The following is a 16636-nucleotide window of genomic DNA, read 5'->3' on the forward strand; positions in this document are numbered from 1 at the left end:
ATTACCAACCACTCTCTTATAATCTTGTTTTGAATTGGTTATAGTGTATAACAAATCTGTTTTATATTACATTTCACATTAGTTGGATGCTTTTCTAATTAAGAAATGCAGCTTGATTCATTGCAAGTGCTTGGCTTGTTTTGGCAGCTCTGTAATCTGTTGAAAAAGTTTTGTTGATTTTTTCTTGGCTCCTACCTACATTTTTCCCCCAACGATAAAGTGCCTTACAGAAAATAAATCTTACAGTGTTTTGGGAAGGAGGTCAGCAGGTATTTTCAGATGCTTTTCTTGAAAAGCAACCTCTTTTATGTTCAACAACATGCTGTCCTCCAGATGGTTGTGATGAACTATTAAAATGAATGAATACCCTCTATGCTATAATGACATGACAAAAACCATTTGTTTTGTATTTTACTTTTAGCTTTTCCTCCCCAGAGTTTCAGAATTTAAAATAATTCTATAAAACAATTCTATTATTGCAATATATTGTCTCTATCTTTAATTGATGACACAGCTCAACAATACTTTTTTCTTGGTGTCTTAGTTTTTAGGCATGTTCCTGGGTTATTTGGGGCAATGATTCAGAAAATTCCATTGGGTAGACCACATCAGTTCTTGTTTCTTAGATATGGTTATCATGATTTTCTATGGGCGAGCAACTGAAGACTGGTATGTGTCCTATGTTCTGTATCTCAAAAACTAGAGCTGATAGGGGAAAACTGGCCAAATCAGCCAGCCAAATATACCCAGAAAGAGATCTAACATTCGGGGCACCAAAATTTGTGTTGGCCAGCATAATAATTGGTTAGCCCCAATGAAAACATTTGTATTGAATCTCATGTGGGGGGATCCCATTTACTGCATTGGTCTCTAAATGAAGAACTAAGTATCCTAAAGGCACCATATCCCATCTGATTCTGGAAGCTAACAAGAGTCAGCTTGGTCAATGCTTGAATGAATACCAATGAATACCAGGTGCAGTAGGCTAAATTTCACAAGCAAACTCAACCTATGCCTAGGACAGTGGTTCTCAACCTGAGGTTCCCCAGATGTTTTGGCCAGGCTGTGGCACAGGCTGGTAAGCAGCTGCTGCAATAAATCACTCTGACCATGAGGTCATGAGTTCGAGGCCAGCCCGTGGCGGGGTGAGCACCCGTCAATTAAAAATAAAATATAGCCCCTGCTCATTGCTGACCTAGCAACCCGAAAGATAGTTGCATCTATCAAGTAGGAAATAAGGTACCACTTATAAAAAAAAGTGGGGAGGCAAGTTTAACTAATTTACAACATTGGAATGAGGAAGTGAGGAAGTGCCATCAGAGTGGATGATGAAGCAGCTGCTCTCCCCTGTGGTCAGAATCAAATATCCCCTCAGGAGAAGGTTAAATTGCCTCTGCGTCTGTCTGTCTGTCTCTGTCTCGGTTTGATGTGTTTATGGGCATTGAATGTTTGCCCTATATGTATGTAATGTGATTCGCCCTGAGTCCCCTTCGGGGTGAGAAGGGCGGAATATAAATACTGTAAATAAATAAATAAACTCCCAGAAATCCTAACAGCTGGTAAACTCGCTGGGATTTCTGGAAGTTGTGGGCCAAAATATCTGAGGACCTACAGGTTGAGAACCATTGTCCTAGGAGAACCCTATGAAGTTCATGGGGCCACCATAAGTTGACTAGCAAGTAGAAAACATTCACACTCTTGTTGAGATTGACAGCATGGTTCCTTGTTTTTTTTACATGTCAAGCTAGTTAAAGAAGGGAAGGGTCAAAGAAATTCAAGTAAAAGCCACACCTACCTCTCTTGGCATAGAATAAGTGCTGTTAGAGTTGAGACAATGACACCAATGCAACATGTGAGGGTCATCCAAGGGCTCTGGACCAGAAACCCAGCCAACATGATCAGGCCACTGAGTGGATTGCTGACAAACATCACCTGAGACACCCCACGCAGTATCCAGTCAGTGAACTGGAACAACACAGGCTTATCTGAAAGATATCCACAGAGGAATCAAGACATGCAAGCTAAGATGGTTTCTCCACATATGAATATTGCAAACATATGCACCATACTCTGTACATGGCTGGAAGGGACACAATGCATCCATTCTTGCTGAAATTTCAAGTTGTTAAGTCTCATCAGTACCTAGACTGGTGAGCGCCTGGGAAAAATACTTTTTGAACTGCCACTTCCAGAATCCCCCAACCATGGGCCATATTGGCTAAAAAAAAAAAGTGTAAGTTCTAGTAAAAATGGTCAAAATGATCAGTTTGATATCATTGTAATTGCTATGCCTCAATGTGATGGATCTTAGGAAATGTAGTTTGGTTAGGCACCAGCACTTTTGGGCAGAGAAGGCTAAAGGCCTTGTAAGACTACAGCTTCTGTAGCATTGAGCCATAGCAGTTAAAGTGCGGTCAAACTGTATTAATTCTACAGTGTAGATACATTCCGATTTGGTCATGTGGAATCCGAAATAAATTTTTAACTTTTGTATGTTATGAATTTTAGCTACTGGGCTGAGTCATAATCATGGAAAAAGATATCATTGTAATTGCTATGCCTCAATGTGATGGATCTTAGGAAATGTAGTTTGGTTAGGCACCAGCACTTTTGGGCAGAGAAGGCTAAAGGCCTTGTAAGACTACAGCTTCTGTAGCATTGAGCCATAGCAGTTAAAGTGCGGTCAAACTGTATTAATTCTACAGTGTAGATACATTCCGATTTGGTCATGTGGAATCCGAAATAAATTTTTAACTTTTGTATGTTATGAATTTTAGCTACTGGGCTGAGTCATAATCATGGAAAAAGTTGAGGTAAAAAATAATATAATAACAGTAGATATCAAATTGTTATAATTGTGTATATGGATACACACCTGAATCCAGCCATTTGTGCTTGGCTAGGTGTTTTTTTAACTCTCCCCACCCACTTCCACATCTAAATTTATCTCTCTGTATTTAGGAGTCAGGAAATGTACTAAATCATCTTTTTGCACTGGCATCATGTACTTTAATTTTTTTGCATGGTGAAAATATGTAACTTCCAACAACACCCCAACATGGCATGTCATTTAACCCTTTGCCAATTCCAGTAGGACTTTGTTTCTGTTGCCTGAAATTTTATGGCCTGGGACACTTGCCAGTCTCTCTGTATCTGCAGCAACATCTGGCAGGGCTCTTAGCACCGACAGGGGGTTGTAAAATATGACACACATTTATTGTTGTTTGTAAAAACATTGTGCATTTGGCAGGTTGATTGAGGAGTGCAACTACCGCTGGTAGAGTTCATGCTTGAAAAAAACGAAGACGAGAGAAGCTTATTTATGTTGCTTACATCTAAGATGGCAGATGGCGTGAGCATTTCCCAGCCAGCTTGTGATGGGATTGCAAAATACACATTTCCCCTCTCCTTGTGTATCTTTTAAACTGAGCACTGGAATTCAGGCAAGATAAATACATACTTTGGAACTGGGACAGAGTGGACACAAGAAAAAAATCCCTCAGGAATGAATATCTTGTGATATGTTTATTGTCATTGTTATGTGCCTTCAAGTCATTTCCAACTTAATGCAATCCTAAGGTCACAGAGTTTTCTCGACAAGATATGTTCATTGCCTTCTTCTGGGGCTCAGGGTGGATCCACACTGCCCTATATCCCAGAATGTGATTCTAGATTATCTGTTTTAAACTGGATTATATGAGTCTACACTGCCAGATAATCTCGAATCAGATCCTGGGATATAGAGTAGTGTGGAAGGGATCTCAGAGTACATGACTTACTCAAGATCACATGGTGAGCTTCCATGGCTAAGTGTGGATTTGAAACTGGTTTCCCAGAGCCCCAATCCAACAATCAGACCACTACACCATGTTGGCTTTAATATGTTTATGAAATCTATTAATGAAAGCAGACTCATTTTTGAGATACAGATTAAGCTGCATAGCATTTCAAAAATTGTGTCCAAGGCCTTTTCACACTACACAACGGTAGCTCTGTGATTCCTCTTTAACTGCCATGGGAGCATCCTATGGAGGAGTTTGTAGTTTGTTGAGCCTTTGGAGCTCTCTAAGACTTTGGCAAATCCCACAGTTCCATAGAGTGGTGCCATGACAGTTGAAGTGGAATTATAGTACTATAATTCCAGATTATGACATAATTCAAAGTTATGGTAATGCCTTACAGGCTGAGATCCTACATTGCGTTTGTGTAGTGAACATCTGCATATAATGAAGTGGTGGTTGCCCAACACCTCCCTTTTTCAGGATACTAATGAAATGCAAGTGTCGTGCAACCAGGGACACACAACGGCTGACTTTCCAACCCCAGTGAATCAAACAATACACTGAAGGCACAGAGGGATCATTATGCACCATCCAAGACTGTGCAACTTCACACAAAATTGTTATACTTGTGGAACTCCCTTTGCACAAACATGAACTACAGCACCTATTGTTCAATGGCCAAAGAAGTACAGCCATATACAATACTAGAAGAGGAATGGATTGCAAGGGCCATCTAGTCTAGTCCCTGCTATAAAGAGAAGTTACAGAAGGGTCTCCACTTTTGTTGGTGTCAGAGACACAGGATGACCACAAAAGTGGGAAACCATTAATAAAAAACACTATTTTTTAACCCAAACACATCTCTAGAAATTCTCCAGGATGACTCTATGGACAACGTCTGCCAGAGCTGTAGTCCAAAATTAAAGCTTTCCAAATTCTGCCAGCATTCCACACCCTTTCATACTGCAATATATACATGTGAATTGATGTCACTGGGAATTTCACCCAGAAAGTGATCAAGGAGCCAAAGGTCTACTTTTGCTTCATAGATAAGCAAAGAGTCCCTCTCCAAATGCCTCGACAGAGGTTTCTCATATGTGGGATTACCTTTCAGCCAGTCTCCAAAGGCCTTCATGTCACCAGTGACGTAACTCAGAGCTTTGCTTATCTGGTCCCAGCCTCCCGCTGTCTCGCTTTGCGTTTTGTCGGTCTTTTCTTTGGTGGCTTCCATTTCCATCACCAGCTTGGGATCCACCTGGCACAAAAGCAGTGGCGTCTTAGCATCTCACATCTATTCACCAACTAGATGATCATCAACAAATAGTCTTGGGAAAGCTGAAAGACTTGCAAGTTTTACTTGGCAAAAACACACTTGGTGGATTCCAGCCCCCTTCATGAGATGCTGATGGAATAATGTCCAAAAAAAGTTTTTGCCAAATAAAAGTTGGCAAAACATGCTAGCTTTTAAAGCTGCCAAAGGAGCCTTTGTTTGTAAAGCAACAGACTAAGAAAAGTAGCCCCTGGAAATTTATTTATGGTCACAATGTCCTTATTCTCCTTCATGGAGACTGCCATAGCTATTATTGTCTATATACCTATGTATGTACGTAAGTACCTTGTGTGTTGCATTTTAAGTTAATTTTTCTCATACTTGTGAATCTGCATCCTCCTTTCTATTAGCCTTGACTTATGGAGTTCAGGATTACTTCATTTGCTTGGTTTTTTATGTCTTATTATATGCAATATTTTTAATTGATCTTTTATTTCACTGCTGTATCTTTGTTCTTAATTTTTGCCATGTGTTTTAAACTGTTTATACTTTGTCTCTCTTTTGGGCTGTGCCCCATGTTAGCCGCCCTGAGTTGTTGTTGTTGTTGTTGTTGTTGTTGTTGTTATTATTATTATTATTAACAAATATTGCTTCAATCACATCCTTCTCCAAGTGACCTTTTTCTGTCTTGAACTCAAAAAGGAAACTTTGTGAGTGCATTTTAACCCTGGTGCACAACTGGATAGACAGGCTATTAGTAACTCATTTTTTTTCTGAATGGTATATAGATTCTATAAATTTGACCATCAGAGGGCTGTTGACATGGCAAAGCTCACATTTCCAAAACTTGATCTAGCTTTTACAGCTCTTTGCCTTCAAACCATGCTGGCAGCTATGATTAATAGCAGATATACCCTTCTGACTCTAGTTTATTTGTGGAGCCACATAAATGGAGGATTTGCCACCCTGTTCATTCTCCTGCTCATTGTGTTCAGAACCAAGATTCAGATTCTATTATATTTTATCAATGTTCCAATAATGTTTCAGAAAAAAATTCTATTTCCTATGTGATGCCAATTCCATGGTAATTCTCAAGGTTTCTTTTTTCTCCTTTGCTCCTGGCAGCAATGAAAATTTTGGCAAAATGAATTACTGAAATAGCAATTGATTGCTATGACGATGCTCTTATCTAAATTTTACTCTTATTGCTTATATTGCATTGAATTTAATTTAATTGTGTTGAATTTTAATATGTAAGATCTATATGCCTAGTATTTAAAATAGTATTTTTATATTGTTGCATTTCTATATCATATTTATCTATTCTGTATGTGAACGGCCAATGGGAAGAACATTAGTAAACCCCTAGTTCTTCTGTGAACCTAATGGTAATTTGCTAAGTCAGCTTTTATCTAAATTCCATTGGTTCAATTTGACCATATTTAGCTCATGGTAAGCTTTATTTGGTTTTAATTTATTTTTTGCACTGTTGGTGTAATTTGGAGCTTAGAATGCTTGATATGCAGTTTACTGGGCAGATATCTATATGTGTGTGGATGTGTATACATACATATACAGTCTGTCCCTCAAAATGACAATTTATAATACTAGACTTTTTTTTGCAATTTCCCTTAAAATACGTAAACATTTTTAACAGGATTAAAAGTAGAGAAGTGTCACAAAATTAGAAACTTTAAGTGAGATTTGCAACTCTGTGCTTCAACAATGCGAGCAAGGACAACAACTTGAATGTCTTACATAAAATTGTAATTTAAGATGGTAATTTGTAACTCTGATTAAGTCATTATCATAACACATATCCTTCAATATAAATATTTTTATTTAACTTTCAAATGGTCAACATAGCCACTTTTAGCTATTAAAAGGTGTATACATTTTTATGGATGGACATCCTGTATATAAACAAGCAAGAAAGCTATGATCACAGATAGCACAGATATAAACACAAGCAAGAAAGCTATGATCATATATACTAAAATATTATATATACTAAAAGAAACCCTCTCCTTTGTAGTCATCTGTGATGTGCCACCTGGAAGGAATTCAATGGAAGTACATATAACCCTAAAGTAATATTGACACCAATGCCAAGGAAGTCAAAAGCCATCATCTAGACACCATAACGAATGTGCCATGTGGGCATTGGACATAGAATTATGACTTTGGTGCCATAAATTAAAATTCCCTTTCCTTGTAGGCATCTGCTTCATGTCATCTATAAGGAGTACATGGATTGGAGTCAACTGAGCTACATGTCATCTCCTGATTCAAAGCTGGTATACTTCTCAATACCAGTTGGTGGAGAACAGAAATGGGGAGGGCATCTTGTTCTCAAGCCTAGCTTGCTGACTTTCCATGAACATCTAACTACAGACTGCTGGATAAGATGGGTCAATAGTGTGATCCAGTAGAGCTTTTCTGAAGTTTTTTTTTCATGATATGATGGGCAATAATTCAGCCACTTGACCACCAAGGTGGCCCTTGAACCTCAGCTCTAGATGGAGGCCATGTCCAAAGTATGCCTACCTGGGCTTCCGGCCTCTTCAAGAGTGGCATGCTTTGAGAGGGATCTTGGGTGCATGCTGACCACCGATGGCTCTTAAATTCAGAGTCATGAGGCTTGTGTCCACCTGATGATGTATCGGATGGGGCTGGGCTGGTGGAAGGCCCTGGAATGTCGGTGAGAGGACATCCATCCATCTTTCCTAGCATTACATGTGTGACAAAGTGCAGGGAGAAGGAAGTCAGAATGTGGTCTCTCTGCCCTGGCAAATATTTTATTATTTTACAGACATTTGGTCAGCTGTGCTTTCTTTGGATGACGACAGGGTTGGGTATCTCCAGGTCAATCTCTGGGAGAATTGCCATCAATGCCCGTGGTCTCTGTGTGGTGCATTAGACTAATTAAATGTATCTCTGAAATAGCCTGCAGGTCCCTCTTACATTGTTTAACATTAAAAACCATCAGCTGTCATCTTGTTCAGCAGTTACAAAATTGTAGGGTGGACATAACTCTTGGGGATTCATTGTTTATGTTACTTTGAAAACATTCCTTCTCAGCCTGGTAGCATCCCAGATATAGAGCTTCTGAGGCACTGCAGATTGGGATGTTAAGTGTTAGCACATGATGACTGCAATACTCTTCAAAGTACATCTACACTGCAGGGTTAATGCAGTTTGACACCACTTTAACTTCCATGGCTCAATGTTATGGAAGCATGGGAGTTGCATTTTGATGAGGCACCAGCACTCTTTGTCAGAGAAAGCTAAACATCTTGGTAGAAGAGCAACTCTGATTATTCCATAGCAGTGATCCATAGCAGTTAAAGTGGTGTCAAACTGCATTAATTATACAGTGTAGGCGCATCCTAAATTGCCTCTTGTAACTGTGTGCTGTATCACTACACAATTAAATAACTTTCATAGCATATTAGCTGCTGTGATTGTACCCTATGAAATAATGAATTGTGTACTTTCACAAAGTGTTAAGTATTCTCAACCAGAAAGTCCTAGTATCTCAACAAGATACAAACCCTAGGATTGTATAGGAATAAGTAATGTCACATAACGTGCCTTCAGAGTATTGCAACTCCACTGTGCAAAAGAGTTCCCTGATGGAAAAAGCAATGTCTCATTTCCAGTGACGAAGAATCATGCAAAAAAGAAGTGGAAACACACATAAGGGTGGAAAACACCCGTATGTGTGATAAAACAACAGGGTGAGGAGGCCAGGTCATTCAACCCTTTTTGGCCTTTTGTTTATAAACATCTTGATTATTTTGGGGGTAAGTAAACCTTATAAAAATCATAAAAATGGGTAAGTAGGTAGAAATTCAACAAGGGTGTGGGACCTATCTATTTTATGGCATGGAAGACCTACCCCATGTGATGTGAAGCTTGCATTTGAAGAATGATGCTAGACTCCCTTTGTTATACTCCATTGGTGTAATTATGGGCTGGTCTACAGTAATAAAACCTGGTGCTGGTAGTCGTTCTGACTTTTGACAAGTAAGCAGAGTTTTTTGACCTTAACTCAACTTTGCTCTTCACTAAGTAAAGCCGGGTGATATTTGTAGGAAGCTCAAGAGTATCCTCAGGCTTTGCGACCATCTGGGCAGCTGGACTGGGTCCATTTTGGCCTGATCTATTGTCCATGCCTTCATCACTGCCAACACCCTTCTGGTGGAGCTTATCTCTGAAGGGGATGAGTCTTCCTATCAGGATGAGATGGATCAGCTGCTATCGTGGTGCAGAGACAATAATCTGGTTCTTAACATCAATAAAGACCAAGGAGCTCATAGTAGACTACAGAAAGAACAAACCAGAAATCCAGTCCTTGGTCATAAATAGTGACCAAGTGGAGCGGGTGGTCAGTTTTAAGTTCCTGGGTGTCACTGTTAAGGAGGATCTGATCTGGGGAACTCATATGGCAGTGATTGTACTAACTGAGACTTCTAAGGAACCAACAACTGAATGGAAAACTGCTGTGACTTTCTACCGCTGTGCTATAGAGAATGTCCTAACCTACTGCACCTGCACATGGTTTGGTAACTGTACAGTGGCAGATAGGAAGGCACTCCGAAGGGGCACCACTTCTGTACAGAGAATCATTGGTTGCCCTCTTTCTCCCCTCTTTGGAAAAACTTTATAGGTACCACAGCCTTAAGAAAGCTCAGAGTATTCTTGGGGATCCATCTCACCCAGCATATGCTTTTTTTGAATTTTTGCCATCTGGCAGACAAACAGGATGACAAAGATAAGGACAAACAGATGTGAAATGACTGTTCGTTTTCTGATGGGTGTATGGACCGTAATAAATGTTGTTGTTCAATGTGTTGTCGAAGGCTTTCATGGCCAGGATCACAAGGTTGTTGTATGTTTTCTGGGATGTATGGCCATGTCCTAGAAGTATTCTCTCCTGACGTTTCGCCCACATCTATGGCAGGCATCCTCACCTCACAACCTCTGAGGATGCCTGCCTTGGATGTGGGCGAAATGTCAGGAGAGAATACTTCTGGAACATGGCCATACAGCCTGGAAAACATACAACAACCTGTTGTTGTTGTTGTTGTTGTTGTTGTTGTTGTTGATGATGATGATGATCGACAAATAGCTTTTATTCAAGAGCTGTGACTACATTGAACTCCATGCTTTCACATTGATATGGCATTGGGGGCTATGTGGTGATGGTTGGAGTGAGGCGTGATGGGTGTGTTGTTTTTATGATGTGTGCTGGGGAAAACATTTAATCTCATTGTACAATATACAATGACAATAAAGTTTTTCTATTCTAGTCCTTGCATTGATAAGTGCAGACACGGGGATTGGTCATTCCTGGGTGGCCGTCATCACTCATCACCAGCCATAGATCTCTCTGCGAACACCTGGCCATTGCAGTTATAATAATTTATAATAATAATTTTATTCTTATACCCCGCCCCATCTCCCCGAAGGGACTCGGGGCGGCTTACATGGGGCCAAGCCCGAATAGAATAATAAAACAAGACAAGAAACCAATGAAACCAATAATCAAACCATAAAAACAAGTCATAACAAGTCTCATTCTGCTGAGATCAGAATGAGGCGCTTGTAAGAAGGAGGTGGATGCTATACAAGGGAATAACAGGAGGGCTGATTTGGCCTTGGTCTGGTTAGACTAGCTTGACACCAGTGTGGCAAAGCATTCAGCCCAGTATGTGTGTGGCTGCCACCACAGTCAAAACATAATGCTCCAGACTGGCTCGAGATTAGAGACATGACCTGTACCAGTGAATGCAGCAGTGGCAGTAGGAAGAAAAAGAAGCTACCTTGCCATGTGAGGACAATCCCAGGTCTCAAGATTCCTAATAGCTAGGATGGGTAAAGTTGTCTATTACGCTTTTCCCCATATTTGATTTTTTGAAATACTTAGATTCTTCTCATCCAAAATATGAAGTTTGCAGCTTTTAGGTGGGGGTGGGGGTGAATTCTTATTGACATAAAGCTGAAATGAAAATGTCTTTCATTTGCCATCTCTCCAATCCACTCGTTGCCAGAATTCCTTGTTGCAAAGAGAATCATATTGTGCTACATAAGGGTTAATGATGAGGTGACTCTGAGAAAAGTTGGCAATTTTACATTAAAGAGGATGAATGCACAGAGATTGAAACTGACCATTTTGAAGAACAAAACATGCCAAGCCCTAGCCGTGGATGGATCTGCTCAGCCCATTTTATTCTTATGCATTCATTAAAAAAACTTTCAAGTTCCTTTCATGTGAAATATGGAAGAATTTGCACATTCAGTTAAACTCATTAAAAAGGGTGGGATGAAATGAAATTTTGCTGTCTCTAGACAGAGATGAGAAGTAAGTTGCTCAGTACGCAACTGAATTCCTTATTGAATTGTTGGCTCCTGGGAAACCGTTACTTAGACACCTTGGCATGAATTACACTATTCATGGATCTGCTGTTCTTAACCATGTCGTAGATTTTTAGGGAAAGGTATGTTTACCTCTGTGCAATAAAAAATTTATTTTATTTTGGGTTGTTTGTGTCAATAGCAGTTTGGAGGGGGCTTTGGGGGATTTATAGCCACCCACAAAAGTCACAAGTGAATTACAGGCTGTTCTTTCCCCAACTCGTAGCAATATCCCCTCATTCAACTAGCATTGTTATGCCGAAATCTAATAAAACTGGTAATGCTGCTAAACAGTTACAGCAAGGGAAAAAATGTAGAGCATCTTATGTCTTAGCAAATCGTATAAACGATTTCTCCTGCTGGGTTGAATCCACTTAAATCTGTTACTATGAAGTAGATTTATTTTTTAAAAAGAAGGAAACAAAGCAATTCCTTTAAAACCCAGAATGTGCTCTGCTAAGGATTCAGCATGAACCGGACCACAAAACCCTTCAGGTTCCAAAGACTTATCTCAACTTTAAAGCACTTCCTCTCCTCTTTCTGCCTCTTATCTCTTTCCACCAGTTGTTTTTCCTTAGCCCCATTAAGAAGCAATAAGCGAGACAGGGATGTGAGCTGGAGAGCAGAACCTGGAGTGTATTTACTCAGAGGTAAAGCCCTCTGTAAAAATGAAATCCTTAATCAGACAGACTTCATTGGGGAGATAACATAACCACCTGATGATCGTTCTTGTCTCTGTCCAGGGGTCTTTTGCACAAATTTACATGGGAAGCCCACTTAGTTCAAGCTCAATGTGTGCTCCTAGATTTGCCTCAGTCTGTCTTTGCTTCTGGATACTTTTGCAAGAACTTTGGCAGAAATTCAATGGCAAGGAGCAGAACTGAAGAGCTAAAGGAATACTAAGGAGGATATCCTAGAATTAAACTACAATTCTGCATTCTAAAAAAGCAAGGAAAAGCCAGCTCCTCTTACCTTGAGCTGCTGTCCAGCCAACAAGCCTGTCTGTTCTGCCAAGTTTATCGCTTGCTAGGAGTGTGCAGAGAGACTGATAGTGGAAGAGCACACTCATTACACCACTTTATATAGTCCATAACAACTTGGAGCGTAGAATAAGTCATTGTGGCAGGCTGGCTCCCTCCCATAAGATACCTACACCCAGGTTTCCCAAGATTATTGGGAAAAGAAAATGTTGCCTTGTTCTTTTGTGTTTTTTTTTTTTGTACATGGGTTATCTGTTTATTCAAAGGTTCCAGACCAGAACTTGGAAGCAATAGGTTATCTGCAACTTGTTACTTTCTTTTTTTAATTTTTAAATTAAAGTTTCAGTAGTTTTATACAGCGAAAGAGTGAGAACAAAATTTGTATAAGAAAGGGATAGAAAAGATAGTTATACTAGAGAAATATTCCACCCTAAAAAAGAAAAAAAATATTATCTATCTATCTATATACTAGCTGTGCCCGGCCACATGTTGCTGTGGCAAAGTGGTGGTGGCATTGGTTAAAAATTGTTGTGTAATTTTTATTTGACATTATTTGTATTTTTAAATTATTTTTATTGTAAGTTATCTTTTTATTTATTATATTTCATTATTTTCTTGTATTATTTTTAGTTATTTTCTGTTATTATAGTATTTTATTGTATTAATTTTTTAGTGTTTTTCATTATTTTTAGTGTTTTTTATTATTTTTTATTGGGTTGCTAGGAGACCAAGTTGGAGGAGCGTAACCTTCTAACTGGCAGCAATTGGATAAAAGCAATTATTCCTCTCCCTCTAATTAGGACTTTATTTTTCTTTTCTTTTTGTTCTATCAACCTAGAGCCATGGATGATGGGTTGTTTTGTCAAACATCCCATTTTGTCAAACAACATAGGTTGGGGGGCCTGTAGTTTTGTTCTTTTGTCCGCTGCCCTGATGCCATCACTCTTTTATATATATAGATAGAATAAAATAATAAAAAGTGGTACAGTAGAGTCTCACTTATCCAAGCTAAACGGGCTGGCAGAAGCTTGGATAAGTGAATATTTTGGATAATAAGGAGGGATTAAGGAAAAGCCTATTAAACATCAAATTAGGTTATGATTTTACAAATTAAGCACCAAAACATCATGTTTTACAACAAATTTGACAGAAAAAGCAGTTCAATACGCAGTAATGTTATGTTGCGATTACTGTATTTACAAATTTAGCACCAAAATATCACCATATATTGAAAACATTGACTACAAAAATGGCTTGGATAATCCAGAAACGGATAAGCGAAGCTTGGATAAGTGAGATTCTACTGTAATAAGAGTAAAAAGAAAGGAAAAAAACCCAAAGAGAGAGAGAGTGAGAGAGAGAGAGAGAGAGAGAGAGAAATTGGAAGCAAATAATGAAATGTTACTAAGATATTTAGCGACAGCGGCAAGGATCACTTATGTGAGAAGCTGGAGACAAGAAGAAATACCAGAGATTGACCATTGGTTGACGAAAGTAATGGAGAAAAGGAATATGGATAATTTAACCTACTTAATAACAAAACGACAAGGGCTGCCGAAAGGAAGTACAGATTGGCAGCCCCTCATAGATTATTTGAAGAATGAAAAGAAAACAATAATAGTATAAAAAGAGACACAAAATACTAATCGTTGCGGAATATTGGATGAATATAGGGAAGCGAAACTAAAACTGGGAATAACATATTAATAGAAAGGACACAGCACGGAAGTTGGTTGGAAGTTCACAATGTCAATATAGACTCTTTTGTGTGTGTGTTTTTATGTGACCAAGGTAAAGGTAAAGGTAAAGGTTTCCCCTGACGTTAAGTCCAGTCATGTCTGACTCTGGGGGTTGGTGCTCATCTCCATTTCTAAGCCGAAGAGCCGGCGTTGTCCGTAGACATCTCCAAGGTCATGTGGCCGGCATGACTGCATGGAGTGCCGTTACCTTCCCGCTGGAGTGGTACCTATTGATCTATTCATATTTGCATGTTTTCGAACTGCTAGGTTGGCAGGAGCTGGAGCTAACAGCGGGCGTTTACTCCGCTCCTGGGAATTGAACCTGGGACCTTTCGGTCTGCAAGTGACCAAGTGGTTACAGAAATCCCTTCCCTCCCCTTGCAATTTCATATGCCTGAAATAAACACATTTTAAATGTGATACAGGCACACAGGTACTCACAATGCAATTCAGCCAAAGGTGTAAGGACCCTTTAAGTGAGTAGTTCAGATTACTTGAAGGACTTGCTCTGAGCCAGACTAAACTCATGGTTCTTTCAAGCTGAATAAAGTTAGAATGCTAAGCAAGAGGTCTCATGGAGGAAAAAGTGCATTTATTCAATGGTAAAGCCACATGGGAATCAAAGAACTGAATAGCCCATGTTTCCTTGGCAAAAGGTCTCTGGTTTAATCCCAGGCCTCACCTGGAAACATTCTGGATCAAGATTTGGGACCCATATTACTAGTCAGATCAGCCAGAGCAGGTGGTGGTCAGGACAATATGTTTTTGGCTGTTCTTACTGCAGAGTTTCCCAAATAATCATTTTTCTGTATGTTGCACAAGGAGGTGTTGGATAGCTCCTTTTGCAACACCTTTCCCCCAGCTAGGGAAAAGTAGAATGTAGTATCATGAGCTGCACCTTTTTATCATATAGCTACTGTTTTGCAAGGGGAAGGAGCAGCCTTTGCTATCCCAAAATAGTCTGGAATGGAGATGCCTGCTTTCCTCATTGCTGCACAATAAAAGTCAGATGGCACCAGGGTATAGCTTTGCCACCTAGTTGTAAATTGGCTGGAGAAATGTGACCTTGTGCCATCTAGTTGCTCTTGTACAGCTGCGGAAGAAAAAATAGTTGTCCCCTTTCATAGGGCACAGAACACAACTTCAGACAGAAAAGGATTCTCTATGACCATTCATCCACAAAATGTTGCGGTGAGAACAAACATTTTTCATCGATGAAATCAGGGACATATGTGGCTAGGCGACATCAGTCACAATGAACATATGGAGAACCTACTGTAGTTCAAGGTAGTGCCCCAAATTGCCATCCTCTATTTAGGGTTTGATTATGATAGTCATTGTTCAGCAGATCTTAGGAAATTCATCCCATGGGGAGGGGGCGGGAAAGTGAAGGGAATTGCCTTCTTTATTATAGCATTTCATTCTGGTCCATTTATAAGGAAAACGGATAATATATTTAACCCCATTACATACAATGTATTTCTGTCAATTTCTACAGTAATCCTCTGCATTCTGAGCTATCACAAAGGAAAGTGTTGCCTCCGCCCATATCAATTTCTTCCTTTTAATTAAAAAAGGGGGAAACCTTGGAATTGCAGAAATCTGAAATCTATGTCTAAAAATTGGAAAATATAGCTACAGGAGCCCCCGGTGGTGCAGCGGATTAAACTGCTGGGCTGCTGAACTTGCTGACTGAAAGGTCAGGGGTTCAAATCCAGGGAGTGAGGTGAGTTCCTGCTGTTAGCCCCAGCTTCTGCCAACCTAGCAATTTGAATACATGCAAATGTGAGTAGATCAAAAGGTACCGCTCCAGTGGGAAATGAACAGCGCTCCATGCAGTCATGCTGGCCACCTTGGAGATGTCTATGGACAACGCTGGCTCTTCAGCTTAGAAATGGAGATAAGCACCAAGCCCCAGAGTTGGATACATCTAGACTTACTGTCAAGGGAAAACCTTTACTTTTACCTATGGCTACAGCAAACTGATAATATATCAAAATAGTGTAATTCCTGATGAATAAATTATTGTTTGAAATTTAATGTAAACGTTTCATGAAAGAGGATAATCGTGGCACATTTCGTGACCACCCACAGGAATGTCCACACTTGGATGTCACTAAAAGGAACTAACAAGGGGGAATCTGATAGTTTCCAACCCACATTAAAATAAGCACCTTTAGCCATTTCTGCGCAAATCAGGAGCTCTGAAGATTACTGTTCCACAATGCCAAAACCTCATTTCTACACACTTTAGAAGCAATTTAAACATGGAGTCCTATGGGAAACCTCCAGAAGTAGCTTTGCATTATCTAATGGGCTTTTTGGGACCCTGATTTCAACTGTTTTTAAAGAGTGCAGAAATCATCATCATCATCATCATCATCATCATCATCATCATCATCTAAGTACTTATTAATCGCCCTCCATCCACGATGCTCTAGGCGA

General features: G+C 39.6%; 1 protein-coding gene across 3 annotated transcripts in view; it reads right to left on the reverse strand.

Moving 5' to 3' along the window:
* slc14a1 (solute carrier family 14 member 1 (Kidd blood group)) overlaps nt 1-12557 on the reverse strand; it is a 34890-nt gene extending 22333 nt beyond the window's left edge. For 2 of the 3 annotated variants that reach the window (XM_008103600.3, XM_003214514.4), the window contains exons 1-4: nt 12445-12556; nt 7600-7778; nt 4890-5037; nt 1796-1985 (exon numbers count right to left, since the gene is read on the reverse strand). In XM_008103600.3, the coding sequence (XP_008101807.2) occupies nt 1796-1985; nt 4890-5037; nt 7600-7778; nt 12445-12541 (614 nt within the window). In that variant the 5' untranslated portion in view covers nt 12542-12556. Of the gene's footprint in view, nt 1-1795; nt 1986-4889; nt 5038-7599; nt 7779-12444 lie in introns of all 3 variants that reach the window. The other variant, XM_008103610.3, reaches the window with a different exon arrangement.
* Nucleotides 12558-16636: the final 4079 nt, after the last annotated feature.

Source organism: Anolis carolinensis, chromosome 2 (assembly GCF_035594765.1).
Source record: "Anolis carolinensis isolate JA03-04 chromosome 2, rAnoCar3.1.pri, whole genome shotgun sequence".
Classification (NCBI taxonomy): Eukaryota; Metazoa; Chordata; class Lepidosauria; order Squamata; family Dactyloidae; genus Anolis; species Anolis carolinensis.